This window comes from Oncorhynchus mykiss, chromosome 19 (genome assembly GCF_013265735.2).
Source record: "Oncorhynchus mykiss isolate Arlee chromosome 19, USDA_OmykA_1.1, whole genome shotgun sequence".
Classification (NCBI taxonomy): domain Eukaryota; kingdom Metazoa; phylum Chordata; class Actinopteri; order Salmoniformes; family Salmonidae; genus Oncorhynchus; species Oncorhynchus mykiss.
The window spans coordinates 60,642,463-60,664,584 of NC_048583.1; the positions used below are offsets into that span (position 1 = coordinate 60,642,463).

A 22,122-nucleotide genomic window follows, 5' to 3' on the forward strand; every position below is an offset into this window, starting at 1 on the left:
TCTCTCCGTGTGTCTGTCCCTGTGTCTGTCTCTCCGTGTGTCTGTCTGTCTCTCCGTGTGTCTGTCTGTCTGTCCGTGTGTCTGTCTGTCTGTCCGTGTGTCTGTCTGTCTCTCCGTGTGTCTGTCTGTCTGTCTCTCCGTCTGTCTGTCCATGTGTCTGTCTGTCTCTCCGTGTGTCTGTCTGTCTCTCCGTGTGTCTGTCTGTCTGTCTCGCCGTGTGTATATCTGTCTGTGTGTCTGTCTGTCTCTCCGTGTGTCTGTCTGTCTGTCCTACTTTCCGTGTGTCTGTCTGTCTCTCCGTGTGTCTGTCTGTCTCTCCGTGTGTCTGCCTGTCTGTCTTTCAGTCTTTCTTTCTGTCTACAACCACAGCTCAGAGACCACCAACCAAACCTCAACCAAATGTGTTTGTTCTAACCCATGAAGGCATGTCAATGAACACAGAAGCACTCCCGCATAGTGTCATGATATAATCCAAGTGTAAAACAGCATCCACGTGTCGTCAGGGTTTTTGGCAGCTGAACTCTGAGATTGTCCGAATGTAGAGTTGAGTAAAGTAGAGTAGAGTATGTGTGAGCTTCTATGAATGTCCTAGCATAACTAACGTTCCCCATGACACATTGATACTACTAGCAGTCTCTCTGTTCATCTTCCAAGGCACTTCTCTCTTTCATGGGCTCTGTTGAGAGAGACAGAGAGAGAGAGAGAGAGAGACAGAGAGAGAGAGAGAGAGACAGAGAGAGAGACAGAGAGAGACAGAGACAGAGAGAGACAGAGACAGAGAGAGACAGAGAGAGAGAGACATTTAGTGAACTTTGTACTTGGCTGCATGTGGAATTTCTTCCTAGAGAAAGTGCCTGAGAGACATGACAGACTAATGATATATCTGGAGAGACAGAGAGGGGGGAGAGTTGGAGAGAGAGACAGAGAGGGGGGAGAGAGAGAGCGACAGAGAGGGGTGAGAGACAGAGAGAGAGACAGAGAGGGGTGAGAGACAGAGAGAGAGAGAGAGATGGGGGAGAGAGCGAGAGACAGAGAGGGGTGAGAGAGACAGAAAGGGGTGAGAGAGAGAGAGACAGAGAGGGGTGAGAGACAGAGAGAGAGAGAGAGAGAGAGGGGGGGAGTTGGAGAGAGACGGAGAGGGGTGGGAGTTGGAGAGAGAGAGAGGAGTGAGAGTTGGAGAGCGACAGAGAGGGGTGAGAGTTAGAGAGAGACAGAGAGGGGAGAGAGAGAGAGGTGGGGGTTGAGAGAGAGAGAGAGAGAGGTGGGGGTTGAGAGAGAGAGTGAGGTGGGGGTTGAGAGAAAGACAGAGTGAGAGAGAGAGAGAGAGAGGGGTGGGGGTTGAGAGAGAGACAGAGAGGGGTGAGAGAGAGAGAGGTGGGGGTTGAGAGAGAGAGAGAGAGAGAGAGAGGTGGGGGTTGAGAGAGAGACAGAGAGAGAGAGAGAGAGAGGTGGGGGTTGAGAGAGAGAGAGAGAGAGGTGGGGGTTGAGAGAGAGACAGAGAGAGAGAGAGAGGTGGGGGTTGAGAGAGAGACAGAGAGAGGTGGGGGTTGAGAGAGAGAGAGAGAGAGAGAGAGAGGTGGGGTTGAGAGAGAGGGAGAGAGAGAGAGAGAGAGAGGTGGGGGTTGAGAGAGAGAGAGAGAGAGAGAGAGAGAGGGTTGGGGGTGGAGAGAGAGAGAGGTGGGGGTTGAGAGAGAGAGAGAGAGACAGAGAGAGCGAGAGAGAAAGAGTAACAGTGATGACAGTCTGATGATATATTTGACTGTAATATATATATTACATTATATATATATATATATATATATATATATATATATATATATATATATATATATATATATATATATGATTTTTTTTCCACAGTTTCACATGGGTCATATATACAATAAAAAAACATTTTGTTTTCTCCATTTTAATGTCTTTCTGGAATTCTTTTGATTTGACGACTCCACCACTAAATCAACGGCTGCAGAATGACACTGGAATTTACAGACCTACCAACTATTTGTTATTGAATTCAATGACTGAATTATACCGCTATGGAGCTCAGCCCTGCAGCACACACACACAAAACACACACACCGTCAGACAGTGAACACAGCAGCCTAGCTATAATTCACTTTTACTAACGGGAGGAAACGCATGCTGATTTATCTGCTATAAAGATACTCATTATATACGCTCTACCCCTTAAACACTGGGAGAAAGAGGTGTCAAGGTAGAGAGAGAGGGAAGAAAGAAAGGAGAGAGGAAACAATAGAAAGAGGGAAGGAGGGAGAGCGAGAGAGAGGAAGAGATAGAGACAGAAGGAGGGAGAGAGTGAGAGAGAGAGAGAGAGAGAGGAACACAGAAGGAGGAAGAGAGAGAGGGGGAAAGAGAAGAAGGGAGAGAGAAAGAGGAAGAGAGAGGGAAAGAGAGAGAGAGAGGGAAAGAGAGAAGGAGAGAGAGAGAGAGAGAGAGGAAGCATAGAGGGAAAGAGAGAAGGAGGGAGTGAGAGAGAGGAAGCGATAGAGGGAAAGAGAGAAGGAGGGAGAGAGAGAGGAAGAGAGAGGAGGGGGAGAGAGAGGAAGAGAGAAGGAGGGGGAGAGAGAGGGAAAGAGAGAAGAGGGAGAGGGAAGGAGGGAGAGAGAGGTGAAAGGAAGAGATAGCAGGAAAGAGAAGGAGGGAGACCGAGAGAGAAAGGAAGGGAAAGAGAAGGATTGAGAGAGAGAGTGAGAGAGAGAGAGAGAGGAACAGAGAGGGAAAGAGAGAAGAAGGGGAAGAGAGAAGGAGGGGGAGAGAGAGTGAGAAAGAGAGAGAGAGAGAGGGAAAGAGAGAAGGAGGGGGAGAGAGAGGAAGAGATGAGGTGATCATCCATAGTCTTACCAGGGTATTCTACCTCTCTGTACACCTCTGACTGCCTGCCAGTCTGGTAAGAAGACGGGCACACCTCTTATAGTCTGAAAAACAACACACACCACAGGTCAGTCTACAAACAACAATGTTTTGAGTAACTCACACATTCTTAGAGAAAGTCGTTATTGCTGGAATGCATCGTTGTTATAATTTAGAATAATGACATATAAACTGAGTGTACAAAACATTAGGAACACCTGCTCTTTCCCTGACGTAGACCAGGTGAATCGAGGCTATGATCCCTTATTGAAGTCACTTCTTAAATCCACTTCAATCAGTGTAGATGAACGGGATGAGATTAAAGGATTGTTAAGCTTTGAGACAATTCAAACATGGATTGTGTATGTGTGCCATTCAGAGGGTGAATGGTCAAGACAAAATACGTATGTCCCCTTTGAACGAGGGTATGGTAGTAGGGGCCAGGTGCACCGGTTTGTGTCAAGAACTGCAACACTGCTGGGATTTTCATGCTCAATCGTTTTCCCGTGTGTTTAAAAAATGGACGACCACCCAAAGAATATACAGCCAACTTGACACAACTGTTGAAAGCAAATGATGGAGGGGATGGCTGCTGTTATACATGCTGATGTTAAACATGCTGCTGTTATACATGCTGCTGTTATACATGCTGATGTTATACATGCTGATGTTATACATGCTTCTGACCAACTGTGCTATTTTGTTATTTGTTTTTGCTTGTTTGTAATTTTTTATTTAAAAAAAAAACGTATTTTGTACATAATGTTGCTGCTACTGTCTTTTAGGACCGAAAAATAACTTCTGGACATCATCACAGCGATTACTCACCTCGAACTGGATAAAGATTTTTTTCGCGAAGGATATACTGCTTTCTCGGGAACGGGCCCAAATCCCCGTCATTTGCGTGAAGAAAAGATGGAGAAAAAGGGGGCGGAGATTGGGCTTCCTTCGGGAAATTCTAAGGCGAATGAGTACACCTCTACTACCATCCGTTCTATTGGCCAACGTCATTGGAAAACAAAATGGATGATATACAATCAAGACTATTCTACCAACGGGACATTAAAAACTGTAATATCTTATGTTTCCCCGAGTCGTGGCTGAACGAAAACACGGATAATATAAAACTACCGGGATTATGCATCGGCAGGACAGAGAAGCTACATCTGCTAAAACGAGGAGTGTGTGTCTATTTGTCAATAGCAGCTGGTGCGCGATGTCTAATGTTAAAGATAAACTGTAGACCACACTATCTACCAAGAGAGTTTTCATTTATATTTTTCGTAGTTGTTTATTTACCACCACTAACCAATGCTGGCACTAAGACCGCACTCAACGAGCTGTATAAGGCCACAAGCAAACAGGAAAATGCTAATCTAGAAGCGGCACTCCTAGTGGCCAGGGACTTTAATGAAGGAAAACTTGAATCCTTTTTACCTCATTTCTTCCAGCATGTCACATGTGCAAACAGAGGGGAGAAAAAACTCTAGACCACCTTTACTCCACACACAGAGACACGTACAAAGCTCTCCCTCACCCTCCATTTGGCAAATCTGACCAGAGTTCTATCCTCCTGATTCCTGATTACAAGCAAAAACTAAAGCAGGAAGTACCAGTGACTCGTTCAATACAGAAGTGGTCAGATGATGCGGATGCTACGCTACTGGACTGTTTTGCTAGCACAGACTGGAATATGTTCCCGGGATTCATCCGATGTCATTGAGGAGTGTACCCTCTCCGTCATTGGCTTTATCAGTAAGTGCATCGACAACATCGTCCCCACAGTGAACGTACGTACATATCCTAACCAGAAGCCATGGATTACAGGCAACATCCGCATCAAGCTAAAGGTTAGAGTTGCCGCGTTCAAGGAATGGGACATTAATCCGGATGCTTATAAGAAATCCCGCTATGCCCTCATACGAACCATCAAACAGGCAAAGTGTAAATACAGGATTAAGATTGAATCCTTTTAGACCGGCTCTGATGTTCGTCAGAAGTGGTAGGGCTTGAAAACTATTATGGACTACAAAGGGAAACCCAGCCATGAGCTGCCCAGTGATGAGAGCCTACCAGACGAGCTAAATGGCTTTTATGCACTTTTCGAGGCAAGCAACACTGAAGCATGCATGAGAGCACCAGCTGTTCTAGATGACTGTATGATAATGCTCTCGGTAGCCGATGTGAGCAAGACCTTTAAACTGGTCAACATTCACAAAGCTGCGGGGCCAGACAGATTACCAGGACGTGTACTCAAAGTATGCACGGACAAACTGGCAGGTGTCTTCATTTACATTTTCAAACTCACCCTGACAGAGTCTGTAATACCTTCATGTTTCTAGCAGACCGCCATAATCCTTCTGCCCAAGTAAGCGAAGGTAACCTACCTAAATGATTACCGCCTCATAGCACTCACTCCGGTAGAGCTTTGAAAGGCTGGTCATGGCACACATCAACAGCATCATCCCGGATACCCTAGACCCACTCCAATTTGCATACCGCCCCAACAGATCCACAGATGACGCAATTTCAATCGCACTCCACACTGCCCTTTCCCACCTGGACAAAAGGAACACCTATGTCAGAATGCTGTTCTTTGACTACAGCTCAGCGATCCACACCATAGTGCCCACAAAGCTCATCACTAAGCTAAGGACCCTGGGACTAAATACCTCCCTCTGCAACTGAATCCTGGACTTCTTGACGGGCCGCCCCGAGGTGGTGAGGGTAGGCAACAACACGTCTGTCACGCTGATCCTCAACACTGGGGCCCCTCAGGGGTGCGTGCTTAGTCCCTTCCTGTACTCCCTGTTCACACACAACTGTGTGGCCAAACACGACTCCAACACCACCATTAAATTTGTTGACGACACAACAGTGGAAGGCCTGATTACTTTTAACGATGATACAGCCTATAGGGAGGAGGTCAGAAACCTGGCAGTGTGGTGCCAGGACAACATCCTCTCCCTCAATGTGAGCAAGACAAAGGAGCTGATCGTGACCTACAGGAAAAGGGGGTCCAAACAGGCCCCCAATAACATCGATGGGGCTGTAGTGGAGCAATTTGAGAGTTTCAAGTTCCTTGGTGTCCACATCACAAACAAACTATCATGGTCCCAACACACCAAGATAGTCGTGAAGAGAGCACTACAACACCTTTTCCCCCTCAGGAGACTGAAAAGATTTGGCATGGGCCTCCAGATCCTCAAAAAGTTCTACACCTGCACCATCGAGAGCATGCCTGAGCAGTTGCATCACAGCCTGGTATGGCAATTGCTCAGCATCTGACTGTAAGGCACTACAGAGGCTATTGCGGATGGCCCAGTACATCACTGGGGCCAAGCTTCCTGCCATCCAGGACATCTATACTAGGCGGTATCATAGATTGTTCTCTCTGCTACCGCACGGCAAGCAGTAGTGGAGTCCCAAGTCTAGGACCAAAAGGCTCCTTAACAGCTTCTACCCGTAAGCCATATGACTCCTGAACAATTAATAAAATGGCTACCTAGACTATTTACATTGACACCCCTCCCCTCCCCCATTTGCTTTTACACTGCTGCTACTCGCTGATTATTATCTACTCATAGTCACTTCACCTACATGTACAAATTACCTCGACTAACGTGTACCCCCACACATTGACTATGTACCCCCTGTATATAGCCTCGTTATTGGGATTTTATCGTGTTACTTTTTATAATTTTTTACTTTAGTTTATTTGGTCAATATTTTCTTAACTCTCTTGAACTGCATTGTTGGTTAAGAACTTGTCAGTAAGTATTTCACTGTGAGGTCTACTACACCTGTTGTATTCAGCATTTCGCTGTGAGGTCTACTACACCTGTTGTATTCTGCATTTCACTGTGAGGTCTACAACACCTGTTGTATTCAGCATTTCACTGTAAGGTCTACTACACCTGTTGTATTCAGCATTTCACTGTGAGGTCTACTACACCTGTTGTATTCTGCATTTCACTGTGAGGTCTACAACACCTGTTGTATTCAGCATTTCACTGTAAGGTCTACTACACCTGTTGTATTCAGCATTTCACTGTGAGGTCTACTACACCTGTTGTATTCAGCATTTCACTGTGAGGTCTTCTACACCTGTTGTATTCAGCATTTCACTGTGAGGTCTACTACACCTGTTGTATTCAGCATTTCACTGTGAGGTCTACAACACCTGTTGTATTCAGCATTTCACTGTAAGGTCTACTACACCTGTTGTATTCAGCATTTCACTGTAAGGTCTACTACACCTGTTGTATTCAGCATTTCACTGTGAGGTCTACTACACCTGTTGTATTCAGCATGCCACTGTCAGGTCTACTACACCTGTTGTATTCAGCATGTCACTGTCAGGTCTACTACACCTGTTGTATTCAGCATTTCACTGTGAGGTCTACTACACCTGTTGTATTCAGTATTTCACTGTAAGGTCTACTACACCTGTTGTATTCAGCATTTCACAGTAAGGTCTACTACACCTGTTGTATTCAGCATTTCACTGTGAGGTCTACTACACCTGTTGTATTCAGCATTTCACTGTAAGATCTACTACACCTGTTGTATTCAGTATTTCACTGTAAGGTCTACTACACCTGTTGTATTCAGCATTTCACTGTGAGGTCTACTACACCTGTTGTATTCAGTATTTCACTGTAAGGTCTACTACACCTGTTGTATTCAGCATTTCACTGTAAGGTCTACTACACCTGTTGTATTTTTCGGCATGTGACAAATAAAGTTTGATTTGATTGGAGTTAACCTGGTCCACCATCCCAGTGGAACGCTTTCGACACCTTGCAGAGTCCATGACCCGACAAGTTGAAGCTGTTTTGAGGGCATTGGGGGAGGGGGGGGGGGGGGGTGGTTCAGGTGTTCCTAATGTTTTGGAAAAACTCAGAGTATATACAGTGTATATACAATACCAGTCTAAAGTTTGGAAACACCTACTCAATCAAGGGCTTTTCTTTATTTTTACTATTTTATACATTAAATAATAGTGAAGACGTAAAAACTATGAAATAACACTTATGGAATCATGTAGTAAACCAAAACTAATCAAAATATATGTTATATTTGAGATTCTTCAAAACAGCCACCCTTTGCCTTGATGACAGCTTTGTGAATTCTTAGCATTCTCTCAACCAGTTTCATGAGGTAGTCACCTGGAATACATTTCAATTAACAGGTGTGCCTTGTTAAAAGTTCATTTGTGGAATTTGTTTCCTTATTAATGAGTTTGAGCCAATCAGATGTGTTGTGACAAGGTAGGGGGGGGTTGGGGGCCGTACAGAAGACAGCCCTATTTGGTAAAATACCAAGTCCATATTATGGCAAGAACAGCTCAAATAAGCAAAGAGAAATAACAGTCCATCATTTCTTTAAGACATGAAGGTCAGTCAATACGGAAAATGTCAAGAACTTTTAAAGTTTCTTCAAGTGCAGTCGCAAAAACCATCAAGCGCTATGATGAAACTGGCTCCCATGAGGACCGCCACAGTAATGGAAGACCCTGAGTTACCTCTGCTGCAGAGGATAAATTCATTAGTTACCCGCCTCAGAAATGTCAGCCCAAATAAATGCATCACAGAGTTCAAGTAACAGACACATCTCAACATCAACTGTTTAGAGGAGACTGCATGAATCAGGCCTTCATGGTCAAATTGCTTCAAAGAAACCACTACTAATGTCACGTTCTGACCTTAGTTCCTTTTCCTATGTCTCTATTTTAGGTTGGTCAGGGCGTGAGTTGGGGTGGGCATTCTATGTTTTGTTCTATGTTTGTATTTCTATGTGTTTGGCCTGGTATGGTTCCCAATCAGAGGCAGCTGTCAATCGTTGTCTCTGATTGAGAACCATACTTAGTCAGTCTGGTTTCGCCCTTGAGTTGTGGGTAGTTGTTTTCTGTTTTGTGTGCTTCACCTGACAGAACTGTTTCGTTCTCGTTATTCCTCGTTGTTATTTTGTTTAGTGTTCAGTTTCGATTAAATTTACAACATGAACACTTACCACGCTGCGTTTTGGTCTACTCCTTCTTCCACCAACGACGATCGTTACAACTAAAGGACACTAACAAGAAGAAAAGACTCGAGCAATGGACATTAGACCGGTGGAAATCTGTCCTTTGGTCTGATGAGTCCAAATTTGAAATGTTTGGTTCCAACTGCCGTGTCTTTGTGAGATGCAGAGTAGGTGAACGGATGATCTCCGCATGTGTCTTTCCTACCGTGAAGCATGGAGGAGGAGGTGTGATGGTGTGGGGGTGCTTCGTTGGTGACACTGTTAGTGATTTATTTAGAATTCAAGGCACACTTAACCAGTATGGTTACCACAGCATTCTGCAGTGATAAGCCATCCCATCTGGTTTGCGCTAAGTGGGACTATCATTTATTTTTCAACAGGACAAGGACCCTAAACATAACTCCAGACTGTGTAAGGGCTATTTGACCGAGAAGGAGAGTGATGGAGTGCTGCATCAGATGACCTGGCCTCAACAATCACCCAAATCTCAACCCAATTGAGATGGTTTATAATGAGTTGGACCGCAGAGTGAAGGAAAAGCAGACAACTAGTGCTCAGCATATGTGTGAACTCCTTCCAAACTGTTGGAAAAACATTACAGGTGAAGCTGGTTGAGATAATGCCAAGAGTGTTTCAAAGCTGTCATCAAGGCAAAGGGTGGCTACTTTGAAAAATCTAAAAATCTCAAATTCATTTTGATTTGTTTAACACTTTTTTTTCGGTTACTAGATTAATCTATATGTGTTATTTCATAGTTGTGTTGTCTTTCACTGTTATTCTACAATGCAGAACATTTTTTAAATAAAGAAAAATCCTTGAATGAGTAGGTGTGTCCAAACCCTGCTACTGTATATAGTTGCCATTCTGATATCTGTTTAGTCAATGGGCAGACACAAGATATGACACAAGATGATATCAGCTTAGAGTTTTAAAAAGTATGCTAACTTTCAAAAAATTCCCAAGTTTTCCAGAAATCCTGGTTGATGGATTTCGGATTTCCCGTTTTTTTTTCCAGGAACCACGATTTCAAGAAAAAGTTATTTTGCAACCCTATAAGTATATGAGTGTAATGACTATGATAGAGGCAATACGCTTGGCTGAGACATATCTGGCTTCCCCTTACTATCTTCCGTGTGTGTGTGTGGTGTGTGTGTGTGTGTGCGTGTGTGTGTGTGTGTGTCTGTGTCTGTGCGTGTGCGTGTGCGTGCGTGTGCGTGTGCGTGTGTGTGTGTGTGTGTGTGTATATCTCCGCCATTAATACTCACAGGCAGGGATGGTACAGTCTCTGGTGTTGTGGTATAGTCTATAGAAATGTTTCCTACACTTTGGGTTAAAGTATAGTGGACCTGAGAGACACACAGAGACACAGACAGAAGTTACACTGGTGACCACACACACACACACACACACACACACACACACACACACACACACAGAAGCAGTAGTGTCTGACCTGTTAGGTGTTTGAGGAACTTCTCCTTTTGCCTCAGGTCTCTGGGGAACACCTCTGTCGAGAACAGGAAATAAACACAATTTTGAAAAAAAAGTGTTTTTTTGATTGGGTGTTTTTACCAGTGTCAGTCAAACGAGATAGCAGCAACGTGATTATCACATCAAACAAGAGATAGCAGCAACGTGATTACCACATCAAACAAGAGATAGCAGCAATGTGATTATCACATCAAACAAGAGATAGCATCAACGTGATTACCACTTCAAACAAGAGATAGCATCAACGTGATTACCACATCAAACAAGAGATAGCATCAACGTGATTACCACATCAAACAAGAGATAGCATCAACGTGATTACCACATCAAACAAGAGATAGCATCAACGTGATTACCACATCAAACAAGAGATAGCATCAACGTGATTACCACATCAAACAAGAGATAGCATCAACGTGATTACCACATCAAACAAGAGATAGCATCAACGTGATTATCACATCAAACAAGAGATAGCATCAATGTGATTACCACATCAAACAAGAGATAGCATCAACGTGATTACCACATCAAACAAGAGATAGCATCAACGTGATTACCACATCAAACAAGAGATAGCATCAATGTGATTACCACATCAAACAAGAGATAGCATCAACGTGATTACCACATCAAACAAGAGATAGCATCAACGTGATTACCACATCAAACAAGAGATAGCATCAACGTGATTACCACATCAAACAAGAGATAGCATCAACGTGATTACCACATCAAACAAGAGATAGCATCAACGTGATTACCACATCAAACAAGAGATAGCATCAACGTGATTACCACATCAAACAAGAGATAGCATCAATGTGATTACCACATCAACAAAACATGAGAAAGAAGGGGGGATTCACACAGCAGATCAAAATACAACAATTGAGAGGGAAAATTATACGTATTTATTATTTTTAAAGGGTCAATAGTAGCAGGTATCCAGCTTAACTATGATGTAGTCTCCATGGTGAGATGTGTTACTAATGGTTAATGACTGACCTATGACGTTGTCTCCATGGTGAGATGTGTTACTAATGGTTAATGACTGACCTATGATGTAGTCTCCATGGTGAGATGTGTTACTAATGGTTAATGACTGACCTATGATGTAGTCTCCATGGTGAGATGTGTTACTAATGGTTAATGACTGACCTATGATGTAGTCTCCATGGTGAGATGTGTTACTAATGGTTAATGACTGACCTATGATGTAGTCTCCATGGTGAGATGTGTTACTAATGGTTAATGACTGACCTATGATGTAGTCTCCATGGTGAGATGTGTTACTAATGGTTAATGACTGACCTATGATGTAGTCTCCATGGTGAGATGTGTTACTAATGGTTAATGACTGACCTATGATGTAGTTACTAATGGTTAATGACTGACCTATGATGTAGTCTCCATGGTGAGATGTGTTACTAATGGTTAATGACTGACCTATGATGTAGTCTCCATGGTGAGATGTGTTACTAATGGTTAATGACTGACCTATGATGTTGTTACTAATGGTTAATGACTGACCTATGATGTTGTTACTAATGGTTAATGACTGACCTATGATGTAGTCTCCATGGTGAGATGTGTTACTAATGGTTAATGACTGACCTATGATGTTGTCTCCATGGTGAGATGTGTTACTAATGGTTAATGACTGACCTATGACGTTGTCTCCATGGTGAGATGTGTTACTAATGGTTAATGACTGACCTATGATGTTGTCTCCATGGTGAGATGTGTTACTAATGGTTAATGACTGACCTATGATGTAGTCTTCATGGCGAGATGTGTTACTAATGGTTAATGACTGACCTATGATGTAGTCTTCATGGTGAGATGTGTTACTAATGGTTAATGACTGACCTATGATGTTGTTACTAATGGTTAATGACTGACCTATGATGTTGTTACTAATGGTTAATGACTGACCTATGATGTTGTCTCCATGGCGAGATGTATTACTAATGGTTAATGACTGACCTATGACGTTGTTACTAATGGTTAATGACTGACCTATGATGTTGTTACTAATGGTTAATGACTGACCTATGATGTTGTTACTAATGGTTAATGACTGACCTATGACGTGTTCTCCGTGATGAGACTTGTTCACTTCATTCCTCTCCTTGGTCTCCAAGGTGAACTCCTGTTTTTTGGCGGGGTAGCGCACGTGTACCTCGTCCTGCTGCTGCCGCGTCAGACGCACCTTGTCCATGATGAGCTCCAGGAGGTTGCGTCCGTCCGTGCGCGCCCCTGTGCTCGCCCCCGGGGTCACGTGCACAGAGCTCTGTTTGCAGAATCCAGCGGTCAGCAGGAGGACCAGCATCGCCAGTAGGACAGGGACACGCAGCGAACTCATCGCTCCTACCCCCCGGGACCACGAGGCTCCTCCCTCTACACTGTAAACAAACACAGGCTCAACATTTAGCATACAGACAAGCTAATTTGGTGTTACTCCATGAACAACAGTTGACTTTAGATATCAGAGACAGATGTTCTCCTACCTAACACTCTCCCCTCCTACCAAACACTGGCTCCTCCTACCTAACACTGTCTCCTCCTACCTAACACTCTCCCCTCCTACCAAACACTGGCTCCTCCAACCAAACACTGTCTCCTCCTACCTAACACTGTCTCCTCCTACCAAACACTGGCTCCTCCTACCTAACACTGTCTCCTCCTACCTAACACTCTCCCCTCCTACCTAACACTGGCTCCTCCTACCTAACACTGGCCCCTACTACCTAACACTGTCTCCTCCTACCAAACACTGGCTCCTCCTACCTAACAATGTCTCCTCCTACCTAACACTCTCCCCTCCTACCAAACACTGTCTCCTCCTACCAAACACTGGCTCCTCCTACCTAACACTGGCTCCTCCTACCTAACACTGGCTCCTCCTACCTAACACTGTCTCCTCCTACCTAACACTGTCTCCTCCTACCTAACACTGGCCCCTACTACCCACAAAAACAGCACCAGCTTTCCACTGATGGAATCAAGGTACAAATCATATCTGTTTGAGATGGCTCTGTGAGTAACTCTCCGTTGTAGAGCAGCTGTACACTTCTCTGTGGGAGGTTTGCACAGGAACTGGCAGCCTCCTCTCAGGGTAGAGTCAGTTACTAAACCACCCGACCACCTCGTAGACTTCAGTCCCTGCATAGATGGGTAGCATCTTCCTGCTGAGTGTATGAAAATGCTCCTGCTCTGTAGAGGATCAAGTCTTATTGGGCGGAGTTTCCTCAGTGTCTGTGTCTGATGAAAACCTTCCCTGTTGTAGGTGTTGAACCAGAGGAGACAGCAGCCTCATCCTACACTCCCAGTAGCTACTTGAAAGAGTAACAGCAGTGCAGCAACGTCCCCCTTTAGAACCCAACGCAGCACCCGCGGAAGACATGATAGAGGACACCACTGTTATGACACACGATGACATCCACCCAACCTCACTCAAATCACCAAGTTTGTGAATCCAGCTCTAATCCAGAGTGAGAAAGAGAGAGAGAGAGAGAGAGAGAAATAGAGAGAGTGAGTGAGAGACAGAGAGAGAGAAAAAGAGAGAGAGAAAGAGAGAGAGAGACAGAGAGAGAGACAGAGAGAGAGAGAAATAGAGAGAGCGACAGAGAAAGAGAGAGAGAGAAATAGAGAGAGCGACAGAGAGAGAGAGAGAGAGAGACAGAGAGAGAGAGGCAGAGAGAGAGACAGAGAGAGAGAGAGAGAAATAGAAGGAGAGAGAGAGTGAGAGAGAGAGAGACAGAGAGAGAGAGAGAAATAGAGAGAGAGACAGAGAGAGACAGAGAGAGAGAGAGAGACAGAGAGATAGACAGAGAGAGAGGCAGAGAGAGAGAAATAGAGAGAGCGACAGAGAGAGACAGAGAGAGAGAGAAAGACAGAAAGAGAGAGAGAGACAGAAAGAGAGAGAGAGAGAGACAGAAATAGAGAGAGACAGAGAGAGAGAAACAGAGAGAGAGAAACAGAGAGACAGAGAGAATGTGAAGTCTTTTACTTGGCAGTATCTCAGAATTCACATTCCAAGGGTCCTATAACCTAACATACCCTCCTGACAGCCAGAACAGCTTTGCCTTAGCATAGATTCTTGGCATAGAAGTGTCTGGTAATTGCTTAATTGCTTAATTAACTTGGGAACCACACAGGAACAACTTGCTTTCAATATCCTTTGTGTCCCTCATTTAATCAAGTGTTTCATTTATTTTGGCAGTTACCTCTAGATGTATCATTGCTTAACACCCCCCCCCCCCCCCCCTTCCCACCCCAGTCTCTCTCTCAATTCAATTTTTCAATTCAAGGGCTTTATTGTCATGGGAAACATGTGTTAACATTGCCAAAGCAAGTGAGGTAGATAATATATAAAGTGAATATATAAAGTGAAATAAACAATACAAATTAACAGTAAACATTACACATACAGAAGTTTCAAAACAATAAAGACATTACAAATGTCATATTATATATATATATACAGTGTTTTAACAATGTACAAATGGTAAAGGACACAATATAAAATAAATAAGCATAAATATGGGTTGTATTTACAATGGTGTGTGTTCTTCACTGGTTGCCCTTTTCTTGTGGCAACAGGTCACAAATCTTGCTGCTGTGATGTCACACTGTGGCAATTTCACCCAGTAGATATGGGAGTTTTTCAAAATTGGATTTGTTTTCAAATTCTTTGTTGATCTGTGTAATCTGCGGGAAATATGTCTCTCTAATATGGTCATACATTTGGCAGGAGGTTAGGAAGTGCAGCTCAGTTTCCACCTCATTTTGTGGGCAGTGAGCACATAGCCTGTCTTCTCTTGAGAGCCATGTCTGCCTACGGCGGCCTTTCTCAATAGCAAGGCTATGCTCACTGAGTCTGTACATAGTCAAAGCTTTCCTTAATTTTGGGTCAGTCACAGTGGTCAGGTATTCTGCCGCTGTGTACTCTCTGTGTAGGGCCAAATATCATTCTAGTTTGGTCAGTTTTTTTGTTCATTCTTTCCAATGTGTCAAGTAATTATCTTTTTGTTTTCTCATGATTTGGTTGGGTCAAATTGTGCTGCTGTCCTGGGGCTCTGTGGGGTGTGTTTGTGAACAGAGCCCCAGGACCAGCTTGCTTAGGGAACTCTTCTCCAGGTTCATCTTTCTGTAGGTGATGGCTTTGTTATGGAAGGTTTGTGAATCGCTTCCTTTTAGGTGGTTATAGAATTTAACGGCTCTTTTCTGGATTTTGATAATTAGTGGGTATCGGCCTAATTCTGCTCTGCATTATTTGGTGTTCTACGTTGTACACGGAGGATATTTTTGCAGAATTCTGCGTGCAGAGTCTCAATTTGGTGTTTGTCCCATTTTGTGAAGTCTTGGTTGGTGAGCGGACCCCAGACCTCACAACCATAAAGGGCAATGGGCTCTATGACTGATTCAAGTATTTTTAGCCAGATCCTAATTGGTATGTTGAAATTTATGTTCCTTTTGATGGCATAGAATGCCCTTCTTGCCTTGTCTCTCAGATCGTTCACAGCTTTGTGGAAGTTACCTGTGGCGCTGATGTTTAGGCCAAGGTATGTATAGTTTTTTGTGTGCTCTAGGGCAACAGTGTCTAGATGGAATTTGTATTTGTGGTCCTGGTGACTGGACCTTTTTTGGAACACCATTATTTTGGTCTTACTGAGATTTACTGTTCAGGGCCCAGGTCTGACAGAATCTGTGCATAAGATCTAGGTGCTGCTGTCTCTCTCTCTCTCTCTCTCTCTCTCTCTCAATTTCAATTCAATTTCATTGTAAGGGGCTTTATTAGCATGGAAAACACATGTTTTCATTGTCAAAGCAAGTGAAATAGATACGACACAAAAGTGAAATAAACAATGACAATAAAGACATTTCAAATGTCATATTATGTCTATATACAGTGTTGTAATGATGTGCAGATATCAAATATTAAAAAGGAAAAATAATAAACATAAATATGGGTTGTATTTACAGTGGTGTTTGTTCTTCACTGGTTGCCCTTTTCTCGTGGCAACAGGCCTCAAATCTTGCTGCTGTGATGGCACACTGTGGTATTTCACCCAGTAGATATGGGAGTTTATCAAAATTGGATTTGTTTTCAAATTCTTTATATGGTCATACATTTGGCAGGAGGTCAGGAGGCGCAGCTCAGTTTCCACCTCAGGAGGTTAGATGGACCATTACGTACTGGCTACAATGGTTCACTGTACTGATTATAATCGCAGTTACACATGCTAAATCAACAATTTTGTAGTGTGTGTGTGTGTGTGTGTGTGTGTGTGTGTGTGTGTGTGCATTTGTTTGTTTGTGTTTACGTGTGTGAAATGTCATCAGAGGTTTGTAGCCTAAAGGGTTAAACTGAAAAGAGACTTGTTGAATTCTGGACCACAAGCCGTTTCACAGTGAGCACTCTGAAGTCACACACATATTATTATAATTACTATTATATTAGTCAGTTAGTCATTAGGACGCCATATTAGTCATGCAATCATAATGCAGTCTCTCTTAAACACAGCCACGTAACAAATACTTATTTTGAAGTACTTTGAGATACGTTTATTGATGAGAAGAGTGCATAAGACACACACACACACACACACAGTCAGAACAGTAGGCATTCAATGGTATGTGTCCAATACTGTCTGTGATGTAGCTCAGTTATCTGTCTCCTCTATGGTTTCATCAGTTATCTGTCTCCTCTATGGTTTCATCAGTTATCTGTCTCCTCTATGGTTTCATCAGTTGTCTGTCTCCTCTATGGTTTCATCAGCTATCTCTCTCCTCTATTGTTTCATCAGTTATCTGTCTCCTCTATGGTTTCATCAGTTATCTGTCTCCTCTATGGTTTCATCAGTTATCTGTCTCCTCTATGGTTTCATCAGTTATCTGTCTCCTCTATGGTTTCATCAGTTATCTGTCTCTCTAGCCTCATCAGTTATCTGTCTCCTCTATAGTCTCATCAGTTATCTGTCTCCTCTATAGTCTCATCAGTTATCTGTCTCTCTAGCCTCATCAGTTATCTGTCTCCTCTATAGTCTCATCAGTTATCTGTCTCTCTAGCCTCATCAGTTATCTGTCTCCTTTCTAGCCTCATCAGTTATCTGTCTCTCTAGCCTCATCAGTTATCTGTCGCTCTAGCCTCATCAGTTATCTGTCTCTCTAGCCTCATCAGTTATCTGTCTCTCTAGTCTCATCAGTTATCTGTCTCTATAGTCTCATCAGTTGTCTGTCTCTCTAGTCTCATCAGTTATCTGTCTCTCTAGCCTTATCAGTTGCCTGTCTCCTCTATAGTCTCATCGGTTGTCTGTCTCCTCTATACTCTCATCAGTTATCTGTCTCCTCTGTTGTCATCAGGACATAGGAAACTTCCAAACAGACAGGAATCAGTAGAAAGTAGTATGTGGTTCCCTGCCTGAACTACCTGATCAAAGGTCTCTCTCTCTGTCTTTGAAACACACACACACCGACACACACATGCATGCACGCACACACACACACACACACACACACCGACACACGCACGCACATGCACACGCACGCACGCACGCATACACACACACACACCGACACACGCACGCACACACACACACCGACACACGCACGCACACACACACACATACGCAGAGGGAACGTTATTCCAATATCCCCCTGTTCCTGTCTGATCCGTGGTACTAACACCAGACTACTGCTATGACCCGTGAGGGCTGCCAACAGTTGGCCACTTGGGTAACTAAAGCTGCTGCGTAAAAAGGACAGCCCCGGTTTGAGACACTATGACTTCGACTTTAACTTGTGTTCTAACTATGAACAACAGACAGACACTCAGGATTGGAATAGGAACAGGACCGGTAATATAATAGGTTTATAGTTACCTGAGTTGTGTTGTCTCGCGGGTACCAGGTGAACAGAAGCCAATCTGTTGGTGCTACGTGTTCCAGGATTAAACACCTTTTAATCGCTTCAGCTACACACAACACACACACACACACTCCAATACACACTCCTAACTACACACACAGCTTGTCTTCGCCGTGCCGTGCGTCCTTTGCCTCTCTCCAAATACGTATCCCCTATCTCGGATGCTCCACCGCAACTTTTTTGTCCGGACAGGCGTGCGCCGTGTGTCCTAAATTCAGTTGTTGTAGTTCCCAGTCCCGTACGATGATTTATATCTGGTGCTTCTCTGTTGAAGGTGGCGACGGAGTAGAGTGGGTGGATAAATTAACGACTGATGCAACTTTTTTAATAACTCTAGACCTCATCTCCTGCTGATGAAGTCGGCTGCCCGGTGTGTCGTGAGCTCCTCCGCTACATGCTGGCTGGCTCACCGTGCGTGCCACTGCCGCGCACTTTGTGTGTGTGTGTGTGTGTGTGTGTGTGGTGAAGTCCCCGGAGTATTTATCTATTATCCCGGGTTGTCTTCGATCAGAACAGCGTTCAAGACGGGAGCATAACCGAACACAGACGTCATATTTACACCGGATCGATAACGAGCCCTGGCCCCGGTCGCCCCATGCAGTTCTCTCAGTGCTCTCGGTTTGGAAAAAAACGTTATATTCCTCTCCTATTTTTCTCCTCTCAGTCGACAGAGCTGGAGAATGATTGTTAGTAATATAGTAAGGTCGAAACTTTCTCCCGTTCAACAGTGTCCCCGAATGGGACAGGAGCAGCGTTAGGGTTAACACTAAAATGTTGTATAAATCCTGCTCCCGCGAAGTTCCTCCTCGATCGATTTCCGTTTAATCACATATTGTCCGCCAGAGGACAGGAAATCCCCGACATTAATTTGATTACTGAAGCAGGGTGGTTTGTGTATTTCTGGAGACACACATACACGAGCGCTCTCGCATAAACTCGCACAACCACTCCAAATGCTCTCTGCTGACAACCTGACCTCGGAGCGCGGGAATGTAGAACTCTCCCCTGCGCCCAATATTGCTTTCGTTTACTTAATCTGAACACCACTCCCATAATGCATAAGAAAACATCTCGCTCTTCTCCTCCTCCTCTCTTCGCCCTGAGTCAGGGGTTGTGTGTGTGTGGTTGTGTGGGCCCTAAGCAATATTTGGTGGCAGGGGAGGGGAGAGGGGTTAAGGCACATTTCCTGCAATTCTACCCATTTTGTAATGATTTATGACATGCTAATATGATGTCTGAGTGAGAATGAAAAACAAAACCTATGGGGGCCCCAGGAGGTCAGAGCCCCTGGGCACATCCCCTGTTTGCCCTGGTATTTCTCCATGATTACTTCAAGTTTAGATAGCTGGCTAGACTAACTACCAATCAAAACATTGTTAGCTGACATGGCTAATTGAGTGGCTGTCAGTGACTGACGTAAGAGAAAAAACACTCTTGCTTATGCCTGGAACATGCCTTGTGTATGTGTGTGTGTTTATGTGTGTGTGCGTGTGTGTGCGTGTGGGTGGTAATGTGCGTGTGTGCTCGTGTGGTTTCGGCTATTATTTTCCAGGCTTGTCTTCCTTAGCTACCTGAGGGGTTCCTGGATGGGAGACCAGATGCTGCTGGAAGTGGTGTTGGAGGGCCAGTAGGAGGCACTCTTTCCTCTGGTCTAAAATAATATCCCAATGCCCCAGGGCAGTGATTGGGGACATTGCCCTGTGTAGGGTGCCGTCTTTCGGATGGGACGTTAAACGGGTGTCCCGACTCTCTGAGGTCATTCAAGATCCCATGGCACTTATCGTAACAGTAGATGTGTTAACCCCGGTGTCCTGGCTAAATTCCAATCTGGCCCTCAAACCATCACGGTCACCTAATAATCCCCAGTTTACAATTGGCTCATTCATCCCCCTCCTCTCCCCTGTAACTATTCCCCAGGTCGTTGCTGTAAATGAGAACGTATTCTCAGTCAATTTACCTGGTAAAACAACGGATAAATAAAATTAAAATAAATGATGTTAATTAGCATTATGTCTTGCTCCAGATTAATCAGGATGATCACAAGGGACAGATTGATCAGGATGATCACGAGGGACAGATTGATCAGGATGATCACGAGGGACAGATTGATCAAGATGATCACGAGGGACAGATTAGTCAGGAGGATCACGAGAGACAGATTGATCAGGATGATCACGAGGGACAGATTGATCAGGATGATCACGAGGGACAGAATGATCAGGAGGATCACGAGGGACAGATTGATCAGGATGATCACGAGGGACAGATTGATCAGGATGATCACGAGGGACAGAATGATCAGGAGGATCACGAGGGACAGAATGATCAGGAGGATCACGAGGGACAGATTGATCAGGATGATCACGAGGGACAGTTAACAGATCTCTCTCTCTCCCTCAGCTCAACACTGGACTCAACACGGTCACTTAGCGAATTATACTCATATTATCGCATAGGTCTCTCTCTGTCTGCCTCTCTCTCCCTCTCTCTCTCTCCCTCTCTATCTCTCTGCCTCTCTCCCTCTCTCTCACTCTCTCTCTCTCCCTCTCTCTGCCTCTCTCTCTGTCTCTCTCCCTCTCTCTCGCTCTCTCTCAGTTCAATTCAATTCAATTCAAGGGCTTTATTGGCATGGGAAACATGTGTTAACATTGCCAAAGCAAGTGAGGTAGACAACATACAAAGTGAATATATAAAGTGAAAAACAACAAAAAATTAGCAGTAAACATTACACATACAGAGGTTTCAAAACAGTAAAGACATTACAAATGTCATATTATATATATATATATATATATATATATATACACACAGTGTTTTAACAATGTACAAATGGTTAAAGGACACAAGATAAAATAAATAAGCATAAATATGGGTTGTATTTACAATGGTGTTTGTTCTTCACTGGTTGCCCTTTTCTCGTGGCAACAGGTCACAAATCTTGCTGCTGTGATGGCACACTGTGGAATTTCACCCAGTAGATATGGGAGTTTTTCAGAATTGGATTTGTTTTCGAATTCTTTGTGGATCTGTGTAATCTGAGGGAAATATATCTCTCTAATATGGTCATACATTGGGCAGGAGGTTAGGAAGTGCAGCTCAGTTTCCACCTCATTCTGTCTCTCTCTCTCTCTCTCTCTCTCTCTCTCTCTGTCTCTCTCTGTCTCTCTCTCACATTCATTCATTCTTTCTGAACGTAGGGCTACATTACAGAGGAACACAGATCATCTGGCCCAATGCTGAGTGGACAATGTGTGATCTGGCTGGGGCCTGTGCTGAAGGACAGTATCAGTCCAGAGTAGCCTAGATGAAGTTAGACTTCTTGTCCATTCAAAACTACTCGTATTTGTAAATCAACCAGTAAGTCACTACTGATCCCAAACGCCAGTGCCAATCAAGAGTGTATGTGTAAGGTGATTGGGTGGTTGGATTGGAGCGTTGAGTCAAGCACATCTTAGTTATTGTAGCCGATGATGGATAAAGTCAACTATTTCCAGTCAACTAACTTGGTCTTCCTTAGCTGACAATAATTAGAGCCTGAGTCAGCCATGTCCACACTCTGCATGTATCCTATGATAATCAGCCACACACACACACACACACACACACACACACACACACACACATATATATATACACACACACACACATATATATACACACACACACACTAGGTTTGACAGTGTTTATAGGTGTGTGTGTGAATTAGGTTTGACCTCAATCCCCTGTCTTATCTCGTTAATCTTGTCTCGTACCACTTCTTTAGTCAGCCTGACCTAATATCACCGACTGACTGGTTCT

The 22,122-nt window shown here is 43.9% G+C and overlaps 1 protein-coding gene across 1 annotated transcript; it reads right to left on the reverse strand.

The window, feature by feature from the left end:
• Window positions 1-253: 253 nt before the first annotated feature.
• LOC118941505 (ALK and LTK ligand 2-like) lies at window positions 254-19,333 on the reverse strand. Its single transcript, XM_036955267.1, has 6 exons — window positions 18,279-19,333; window positions 12,478-12,797; window positions 10,352-10,405; window positions 10,164-10,244; window positions 2,863-2,936; window positions 254-676 (listed from the first exon to the last, which is right to left on the reverse strand). Exons 2-5 carry the CDS (start codon window positions 12,755-12,757, stop codon window positions 2,872-2,874), a joined length of 480 nt encoding a protein of 159 aa, XP_036811162.1. The 5' UTR covers window positions 12,758-12,797; window positions 18,279-19,333; the 3' UTR covers window positions 254-676; window positions 2,863-2,871.
• Window positions 19,334-22,122: the final 2,789 nt, after the last annotated feature.